At 51.8% G+C, this 10,379-nt stretch overlaps 1 protein-coding gene across 1 annotated transcript; it reads right to left on the bottom strand.

The window, feature by feature from the left end:
* Positions 1-1,403: 1,403 nt before the first annotated feature.
* Positions 1,404-10,048, bottom strand: LOC121047251. The gene is made up of 3 exons (XM_040502357.1): positions 9,909-10,048; positions 9,623-9,831; positions 1,404-3,008 (listed from the first exon to the last, which is right to left on the bottom strand). The coding sequence occupies exons 1-3, from the start codon at positions 9,937-9,939 to the stop codon at positions 2,562-2,564; spliced, it is 687 nt and encodes a 228-aa protein (XP_040358291.1). The 5' UTR covers positions 9,940-10,048; the 3' UTR covers positions 1,404-2,561.
* Positions 10,049-10,379: the final 331 nt, after the last annotated feature.

The following is a 10,379-nucleotide window of genomic DNA, read 5'->3' as shown; positions in this document are numbered from 1 at the left end:
TTTGTTTAGTTATGTTTTTCTTTCCTGTTGTTCCATCCTGCTTGGGCCCGGAATGGCCTGCGGTATGCATAAATGAAATAAATAAAATACGAGCAAGCTTCACTCGGACACTAGTGGGGATAGTAATATTTCAATAGACGTCCCCGGTCGTACTGAGTTGTACAAACGGGAGAAAGCTAGCGACACTATTGTTGCTGGTCAGCTGGCCTTTATCAATGCTGCTCTGGTCAAACTCCTCACGTTAAAAACTATTGTCGACAGTCCTTGCCGTTTACTGCAAAGGTGTATTAGCTACTAGACCTGAAGCCGGCGGTCGATGAACTTGCACTAAGGTTTGCGAGCTCGAAACGACCGTCAACTTATTTAAATTAAAGTGCGATACCATGTTGGCTCGCGCCAACGCGAACGAGGTTTCCGTTAGGGATCTGCAGCATGGGGTCTCCACGATCAAGACGGTGACGGGGAATCGAACTGGGGAGATTTCAAGGTTGAAAGACGAGCTTTGACTCGCAACAGTACAGTCGACGTTCCGACATGGAATTGCACTGTCTCCATTCTGTGCCCGGAGAGAAGCTGCCAGAGGTCATCGGAGATCTTTCTTGGAAGATCGACCTCCCAATGCCTCAATCGACTGAAATCTTTACAATACACTGCCTGTCAACAAAGCGCGACGGAGCCCCCATAGCTTTGCTTAGCTTCGCCTCAGTCACCCTAAAGGACGCTCGGACGGCTGCGCGTGGCGGGCTGAAAAACCTACGGCAAGCAGATAATGATCCAAAGTTATTTTTTATGACAATCTGACCCAAGCGTATAGGAAACTCTTTTGGGTGGCACGAATCACGGGCGAAGAAAGCAGTTTCCCACTTGTGTGGCTTTAAAACGCCAAAGTTTTCTCAAAGAAACAGGATGGGCCCCCTGTCATATGCATAAACACAGTTAGGGAACGTTGTTGGGCTAGTTGGTTCATCTTAGTAAAACATAAAATAGCGCAAAAAAGACAAGGACAAGAAGGGACCTCGCTAAGCTCGTGTAGGCGTGAGAGAATGTTTTTCGTTTCCTGGATGCAGCTTGTTTCATCAGGTGTTGGGATCTACTTCTGGTAGCTCTCTTACGCTCATTCATGTAAATATCAAAAGCCTGCGCAAGCACTGGGACGAGTTTCAAATCTCGGTTAACAATTTGAACCCGCCAATAGATATCTTCCTTCTTACCGAAATCGGTATCCCTTCTTCGTATTGTGAACAATGTACTTTGAATGCCTATAAAGACCATTTTTACACACGTGAAAATATTAGAGGGGTGGAATTGTACTATATATCCGGAAAAAATGTGTCACGACTCTTCGGGATCGTGGACAAAGCGAGCCGAAGCACCCGCCGAGAAGTGAACGGCTCGCAGCCTGGTTGTGAGGTGCTGATGACTGACCGGGGCGGCGTGCGCTCCTCGGCGTTTATTGCTGCTGTGATCAATGTTGCCTGCCGAGTCTGGGGGTCATAGGCGGGGGGACTGGTTGAGGTGCTACGTACTTGTAACATCCCTCTCCCCCAGTTTGTTTTTCTAAAAATACAAAGTAAATGAATGCCAAGGCACACGACCAACCCCAATTCCTAGTCTGGTCGTGCCAAGTCCTAGCCGATCGACGGTGAAGATTACCCCAGCGAGTAAAGGTCAGGTGGCCTTCGCTGCCGCGTGCTTTGCCTGGTCACTGGTGTCGACGGGCCAGGTGTGGCAACGCCGTGCGCTACCTGAACCGGTTTCGCTCAATCCGGTGGAGCCGCAGGGACCAGATTTCAGAGTGGCACCGGTCCAACTGGCGCAACAAGACTGGCGACGCTTGTCGCCTTCATCGTGGGTGGCGCACCACTGGCCGCAACTGGTGCGACTGGTGTCCCTGCGGGCTGGTCTTCCGAAGCGACGGCCGAGGGTAAAAGCCCGGTCCCGAAGCGAGGCCTAACATGGTCGGCGTGCCGGTGCCAGGTGGTGCCGTCGGGCATGCGGACGATTAGCGAAGAGGCGCTCGCCGAAGAGACCACATGTTCGGCGGACCAGGGTGGGCCAGGGCGGAAGTTCCGGGCGAAGACCGACGCTCCCGGCTCCGGCAAAGGCCCGGAACGGCACCCTCGGTCAGCAGCCAACTTCTGCTTCAGCTGCTTCAGGAGCGCCGTGGGCCTGAGGTCCGGATGCACGACGTCCAAGGGTGTCTTGACCATCCGGCCCAGCAGAAGCTCACATGGGGACATGACCAGCGACCTCATGGTGTGTGGTCCGGTACTGGAACAGTACCCGGGCCACCTGCTTCCGGAAATCCCCGGGCCGGCTCTTCTTGAGCTTGTTCTTGATTGTCTGTACCACCCGCTCGGCTGCATCATTGGAAGCGGGGTGTTACGGCGAAACCAGCATCCGGCGGATTACATTCTTCTGCAGGCAGTCCAGGTACTTGGCGCTGGCGGAAGCGGGACCATTGTTGGACGTAATAAAGTCCGGCGATCCCTGCGCCGCGAAGGCCTGCCGCAGCGCCGCAATGGTCGCGCTTGTTGATGAAGCGGTGACAGGCAGTGCCTCTATCCACTTTGAAAAAGCGTCCACAAGTAGCGGCCCTTGAAGGGTCCCGCAAAATCCACGTGCAAGCGGGACCAGGGCCTCTGTGGGAACGGCCAGGAGGTGATTTCGACGTGATGCGAGGCTCGCTGGTGCTCCTGGCAGCCCTTGCAGCCTTGCACCAGGTAAGTGATGTCCTGGTCCAGGCCAGGCCACAAAATTTGCGACCGTGCCATCATCTTGGTCTTTTCCACGCCAGGGTACCCCGCATGCAGCAAGTGCAGGACCTTGGCACGGAGACCTTGTGAAATCACCACCCTGGAACCCCACAGCAGGCAGCCCTGCTCCAAGCTCAGCTCGGCGGCCTTGTGCTGTAGGTCTGGTGGCGCAGCGCCTCCCCTTGGGACACCACCTTGACCACCTGGATCAGGACCGGGTCCCGGCTGGTCGCCTGCGCCACCAAAGTCCTGCTGAGTCCCCCGGGTAGGCCCACTCCAGCAGGAAAATTTCAGCTGGTTCTGGAACGGCAGCAGGCACCTCCGGCAGGGGCAGGTGGTTCAGGGCGTCGGCAGGTCCCAGGGCCTTCCCAGGACGATAGACCAGCTTGCATTTGTAGGCCGCCATTGTCAAGACCCAGCGTACCACTCTGGGTGAGGCATGCACTGGAACTGCCTTATCAGGCTCCAGCAGCCCCAGCAGTGGCTTGTGGTCCATGACTGCCTCGAATTTCCGGCCCTACAGGTACTGGTGGAAGCGCTCAATCCGGAATATGAGCGCCTTTAGCCGACAAGAAAGAAACGCCACAGGGCGTTCCTGACCATCATGACCCTGGTGCGACAGGACGGCTCCGACCCCATACGGTGACGCATCTAAGGTGAGGACTACAGGCTTGACCGGATCCAAGTCTACCAGCATTAGAGCCATGATGACGAACTCCTTGCTGTGTGGACGGCCAAGTCCTGCTCCTTCTTCCAGGCCCACTGCTAACCATCACGAAGCAGACGATGCAACGGCTCTAGATGCGTTGACAGGTTTGGCAGGAACCTCCTGTAAAAGTTGATGAGGCTCTTGAGCACAACCTCAATCTTGCGGGGGGACGGGTCCAGGCCGGCTTGAGAGATGACGTGTCCCAAGTATTCCACACTGGGGGTCAGGAACATGCACTTGTCCAGCCTCAGCTTGAGACCGGCGTCTTGCAATCGTGTAAGGACTCCGTGCAGGTTCTGCAGGCGGTCCCCGTCGCCGGTACCGCCGACCAGGATGTGGTTCAAGTAGACCGCCACGTGCCTCATGCTTCTAAAGAGGTTGTCCATCTCCCTTTGGAGGATGGCTGGGGCTAAGGCCACGCTGAACGGTAGGCGCGTATGCTGGAAGAGTACTATGGTAGTCGATATGGTGACATACTTCCGTGCGACAAGCTGGAGCACCAGCTGCTGGTAGGCATCTCGACGTTTGAGCTTGGAGAACTTCTGTCCCCCGGACAAAGTCGACCAGAGATCTTCTATCCGAGGCAGCGGGTACTTGTCGACGGTAGCGACGGGGTTGACGGTGGCCTTGAAGTACCCGCAGATTCTGACACTGCCGTTTCGCTTGAGGACTGAAACAATTAGTGCGGCCCACTCTGAAATTTTGACGGGCATCAGGATACCCTATTGCTGAAGCCGTTGCAGCTCCTGGGTGACCCCGTCCTTTAGGGTGAACGGCAGCGGACGCGGCTTGAAGAAACGAGGCCGGGCTCTTTCGGGTACGTGGATGCCGACCGTGGTGCCGGCAAAGGTGCCCTCCCCCCCCCCCCCTCCCCCCGGCGTGAACAGGGACTGGAAGTTGATCAGGAGGCTCGGGACGGCTCTCACCACGTGCAGTGCAGCTTCGTGGTACTCCGGCAGTCGAACACCCAGCGCGTGAATCCAGTTCCGGCCAAGCAGCGTAGACGACGACCCCTTGATTAGTCAGAGGGGAAGGACTGCCTCCCTGTTGCCAAGGCGAACGCTGACCTTGGCCCGACCCTGGAGCAGGGAAAGCTGCCCGAAGTAGCTGTGCAGTCAATGGACACGCCGGGGAAGGTCCGCTTGAACAGCTTCCCGGCCTTGACCGCCACGCTGGCCCCTGTGTCCAGCTCCATGGTGAACGGGTGCCCGCAGACTTCGACAGACACCACGTAAGGTGCCACGGACAATAAACCTTTTTGGTATGCAACAAGTCGAAAATCTGCAGCTCCTCGGCCACGACGTGGAGCCTGGCTGAAGAGGGACCCGGGCCTGGTGCCGCTCGTCCACGCCGCGTTCTCATGCGACGGCCACCCTGGCTGCGGGCTTGGGTGGAACCCGGGCTTGAACCAGGCAGCTGCTGCTGCTGCTGGCCGCCGCTCGTCCTTCCCGCTCGGCAGACACGTGCGAGGTGACCGATTATCACACACGTACGTGAAGCATTGTGCTTGGGCGAATTGGCACTGTGATTGGTAGTGGGCAGCACCGCAGTGGCTGCAGGCACCAGCCCCTTGTCGCCACCGTGTTAACCGCCGCTCCCGTTGCTTGCGTCGACAGTGAGCCGGCCGCACGAGGAATCCCGCTAGTGTCCTTAGCTGCAGCTTCCATCGCCAGCGCTGCCTTCACTACGTCGTCCAGCGAGTGGTCGGGGAGCTTCAGGAGTCGCGCCTCCATGACGGGGTTGTTGATGCCGCCGACGAAACGGTCTCGGAGTAGCGAGTCCAACTGGTCGCCGAATGCGCAGGTATTCGCTAACCCTCGTACGCTGTAAAACTATTCACCCAATTTCACGGGCAAAAGCTGCCGGTTCAATATTGCCGGCTAGGTTTCCCGTAATCTAGATACTGGACCTTCTGTAAAAACAAGGCATATAACTTCGTAGAATGACGGAACGTCTGCAGCCCACATAACGGACAGCTATGCGTAGGAAATCTGCAAGCTATCCGCACTAAGTACGAAGGACTATACCTTCCCGCCTTATACAAGGCCACAGCTACGAGCCATGCGTACCATTCGCTCCTCCGATACATCAGGCGACTCACCTGGCAGAGCTCTAGATCTGCCAGGCCTGTCACCTGACGTATCAGAGGTGGAGGACTGGTGCGGATGACTCGTAGCTTTAGGCTTATATAAGGCGGAAAAGTATAGTCCTTCGTTATTTAGTGCGGAAAGCTTTCACATTTCGTACAGACAGCTGTCCATAATGTGGACTACAGACATTCTGTCATTCTACGAAATTATATGCCTTGTTTTTACGGAAAGTAGTTCAAAATGACAGAAAGGTGAAGTGCTTCATTATTTCGCGCGAACAGCTTCCACGTTCAAGAAAGCCGAAGTCACATGAAGCTTTTCGTCTACAGATTGGTATGGAGAGTTCATAGCTCCATCATTTAATATATGAACTTGAATAATTTTTCGTTTTCAGCCAAAACATAAAGCAGTTCATGTTTTGCAAAAGAAAAAGAGCACACAACCTGTACTTATCATTGCACAGCAATATTTTTTGTTTGCCAATGAGCCAAACAAAAATAGTGCACCAGTGTATTTTGTCTATTCGCTGGTTCATTTTGTCGAGCAACTCTTCATTTCCACTCGTGAAGGAAGCTGCAAAAGCTTTGCCCAGCTGATGCGCCGCAGCTTCTGGTACTGCTCAGGGTCAATGTCAAGAAGCTTCTGTCAAAACTTGCCTAGCAGGCTGCAAGCTCCCCTGCACGTTAAACCAATATTTCCATACTTCAGCTTGGGCGTGTGGGTTAATCAGCGCTGCGCGAGTGTTGTTTCTTTTTATGGATCTCTTTCGATGGCGTGTTGTCTGTTGTGCTCTGTGAACTATTACTAATATTTCCACCCAGTAAGGCTTTCTTATCGCTGTAGTTTGCTGAAGAGTGGTGCAGAAGCAAGCAGTGCGTGAAGACATTTCCAAATGCCTCTCAGCGACCCAAGGACTTCGTCACTTTGACGCTCAAGCCACTTGAGCAGGACCTTACTCGTGTCAAGTGGTTAGTAAAGCTGGTGGTACTCCACGCTAAGTCCGCCACGATGCTTTGTCTCGCTCGGTATGTAACAGCGGCACACACCAATTCTTTTTCATGGAAGCACCATGATCGTAGTCGTAAACATCACTTATGACCTTGGAAAACGGTGTCACAGTACGATGCTGGCATTTCGCGGAATGGCAGAGCCGCGAATAGGTTTGGTCTTTCTCGCTGTCATCTGCTCGTCTCCGCCGTACGGATGGGCATGGGGGACTGGCGTCCCATGGACGTCTTGTCAGGGGATTAATCTATCTGCGAATAAGCTCATCGTGTGAATCGGCCATAAGTGGACTGCGGAATCTGCCATCACTTAAAATTTCTGTTGACGTTGCCTGCACGTCAAAAAAGTGTGTCTCATATCCAATTAGATATTCTCTAAGGAAGGAGCAGACTGCATAATAATGTCGCACATTGTTCACCTTAACCCCAAACCGTTTTGTTTCTTCAGTTTTTGATGCCAAGTTGTTGTTTTTTAAATTTATATTGCACGTACGTCTCAGGCCGCCATTGTCTCCACAAACGGTCGCCATACTTCAAAACGTGTACAAAAAAAAATGTGTGCTGCCATCTCTGAGCACCATCGCAAACTACGCTCAGAACAAGCACGGGATTTTCAAAAAGAGCCAAGGGGCGAGGTATGTTGCGCGGGTAAGCTACACTCATCCTAAACGGTTTAGGGACGGCTCTAGGTGGACGAGCTAGGCTCGGTCCAAAATGGTTAAGGGGTTAAGGTGCTCCAGCACCTTCCACGTCGTCGGATCTTATGTGGTAGTATATGACTCTAAATTGCAAAACTAGGTTACAGAAAGTAAGAAGCAAGAGGAAGAAGGAAGAAGCATGAGGAAGACGGGATCCGTCCCACATCTTTTCCTGCTCTCATTTTTTCGTCAGTTCTGTAACAAAAAGTTTTCATAGTAGAAATGACGGTTGTATTTTATGTACCCTTCCCTTTCTCACAATCTCCTGCCTACCAACTGAACCAGTAAAGTAACCCCTCCCCCCCCCCCCCCGGCCCAATACGCACAGAACCCACAATAGAAATTTTTGGATAGAAGATGCCATGAATGCATTGTGCATGCGAAGCAGGCTGAAGACAAATTTGCGGTTAAAGGGAATAATGAGTTACAAAACTGACAAACAGGGCAGTAGCTTACTTTTCACTTTTGCACATGCACAAGAACCACTAATTGCTTTTAAAAAAGTAGAAAAGCCCATGGCTATCAGGTTGCTCACCGGCAGCAACTACCAAGAAGGGGGGGGGGGGGGGGGGGCATGATTGTGAGGGCAGCTGGTCTCTAATGCTTGTGCTTTCCTAAAAGTTGCAAGCAAGACTTTTAAAGAAAAATTATAGAAACCATCGTAACAGAGCATTCTTTCATTTCATTTCTCATACCAAAAAGGCTAGTATGAGGAACTTTACCCAGCGGACATGACACAGATTCTGGTACTCATCTGCGTCGAAAAGCTTCTGTCAAAATTCGTCTACCACACCGCAATCACTTTAAATCTCCAGTCAACCTTTCACCCAGCAAGACCTTTCTAGTGGCTGCGGTGTACTGAAGGCGCGAGCGCAAAGTGGGTGAAGGCATCTCCAAATGCCCCTTTGCGAGCCCAGGACTTCGTCACCTCCACGCCTACGTCTCCTCGAGCAGGACCATGCTTGTGTCTCTGTCATGCCTTGGTTTAGTAAAGGTAGTGACACTTCGCAGTAAGCCTATCGTGGCGTCATGTCTCGCTCCGCACGTAACACCGGCGCACAGTTCTTGTTCGAAGTAGCAAATGTCGATTTCGATATTGGACGACAATGCCACAGTGTGATCGTGCAATGTTAGAGTTTCGCGGCACTATAAGGTCGCGAACGTGCTCGGTTTATCCTGGCTGTCATTTGCGCGTCTGCTTCTTCGTGTGGATGCGCTTGGGAGAAGGACAAACCGCGGACATGACCAATCCATCTGCGGATCAGGTCATCGTGTGAATCAGCCATCAATGAAGAGTGCTGTTCATTTTTAACTTGATATAAATTAACTGAACAGCACCACCTTGTAGAATGGCTGACCCCACGTAAAACCCCTGGATATGTTTGTGTTGGTTTCGTAAGTGGTGTCAAAGTGCAAGTGCACGTGGCCCGTACAGCCCTTGGAAGCCAATGGCAGTGTAGCCCTGCAATGTAAGTCACTTGGAAGTTAGTGGCACGTGTCTCTCGCGTTCACACAATTAGGGCTCAACTGCATCTACACGATTTAGCGAGCAAGAGCGATGGAGATTTTTCACTGTTGCTCGTCGCGCTGCTCGGTTTTTGGATTTCTAAAAAAACTTTGCTCATCGCTTTGGTCGCATGCTACCGTCGTTTTCATGTGGTTTTCCTCGTCGTGCGGTTGATCGAGAGATAGCGAAAAAGGTCGCCATCACTTGTCTTGTCGCTCGCTAAATTTCTTACATGCGGTTTACACTTTATGGTTGTTGGCGCTTGCCAAAATGTAGAGCGTAAATTTTTTTGAGGGCTTTCCCCTTGCCGACTTTCAGACTGCTGGAAAAATTTTGGGTTCCAGTCAAATACGACCACGCGATTTCTCACTTTGCGTATGAACTGAGGAGGAAAGCTGAGGAAATAGTTTGAAAATCAGTTAAGAGTCTTTTCCAGGAAGTACATTAAAACACCTTTTTTGTTTCTTTTGTCACTACTCAATGTCTTCTTTTTTGTTTTTTCTTCCAACCTTCACAATGAAGTACTGCCAGAGGGTTGTTAGTAAATAAGCGCAACATATACACGATTTTGTATCAAAAGTTAGTGCCCAGGTCGAAAAATAACTTTTTATACACTTCGCAAGCAACATCCTCAATACAGACCCTAGTTGCAAAGACGCTCGTCACGCAGTGATTCGAATGGTTTCCGAGGACGAAAATCGAACTTGAAATCAACCTCTTGCAGTGGAAGCAAATATGAACGCCAGCACACTAACGGGTACCTTTAGCAGTCATGGGTTCCGCCAAACACACCGCCAATCTAGGTGGTACCAAGCCGCCGCCCAATTTGCAGAAATCAAGCCTTGTCAACCGATCTACGAGATAAAGCTCACTGATACACTCACCAAGTGCCTCGCTTGGCCCCTTCTGCCTCCGGTGGGACCTTTGCCTCTGGGTGCGCTCCCGCAGTCTGAGTGCTCTTTCAGTGACAGGTCTGTTCCGGGACTTCCTCGGCAAAAGCTCGAGGGTCATCCAATGCGGAAAGCACGTGTGCGACAAGGAACCGCACACGTTCGCTTTCACGCCGACTGCAAACACGAGAAAACGTCGTAAACGCTCCGAACAGAAAGCACTGAAAAAGTAAAACGAATGGGCAAGCACTCACCACTTAGACTTAAATCCACAGCTTGTTCCATTGGCACGCCGACACCTAGGGCACTTCCTTTTTCCAAGAACGTTCTTCGATGTTTTTTTCCTAAAGTCTGCAAGTAGGCTGACCACCTTCCTGCTTGCGAAATGCGGGACACGTACCTGGGAAGGGGGGGGGAGAGGGAGAGGAAGAGGAGGCTGCAAGAGTAGAATAGATTTATATTTCGACTGTGGCAACTGCAAAAAAGAACTTAGTCTGCAGTCGAGCTGATGGATGTTGACAATGATGCTTATAACACGAGATGGGCAGAAGGAAGAAAAATGTTCCCACTCCCTCTGCCGCAGGTTCAGGTTAAAAGGCATCATTTAAAAATAACTATTCGAGGAAGTTTATTGACACACGCCGCGAAATGGGGCTCTGTTAACATATTTATTATAATTTATTGTCCGAAAGCATATTATAAAGCTGCAAATTGTATTGCGGCAG

This window comes from Ixodes scapularis, unplaced genomic scaffold (assembly GCF_016920785.2).
Source record: "Ixodes scapularis isolate PalLabHiFi unplaced genomic scaffold, ASM1692078v2 PGA_scaffold10__122_contigs__length_95168666, whole genome shotgun sequence".
NCBI classification, from domain to species: domain Eukaryota; kingdom Metazoa; phylum Arthropoda; class Arachnida; order Ixodida; family Ixodidae; genus Ixodes; species Ixodes scapularis.
This window is presented reverse-complemented; position numbering and strand designations above follow the sequence as displayed.

Bases quoted from the DNA above. Each gene is read 5' to 3' on its own strand.
- LOC121047251 (XM_040502357.1), bottom strand. From the start codon at position 9,939: ATGGAACAAGCTGTGGATTTAAGTCTAAGTG. The intron at 9,832-9,908 runs GTGAGTGCTTGC...TCGTGTTTGCAG, and splicing joins TGTGGATTTAAGTCTAAGTG to TCGGCGTGAAAGCGAACGTG. The intron at 3,009-9,622 runs GTAGATCGGTTG...CGGGGGACTCAG, and splicing joins GTATCAGTGAGCTTTATCTC to CAGGACTTTGGTGGCGCAGG.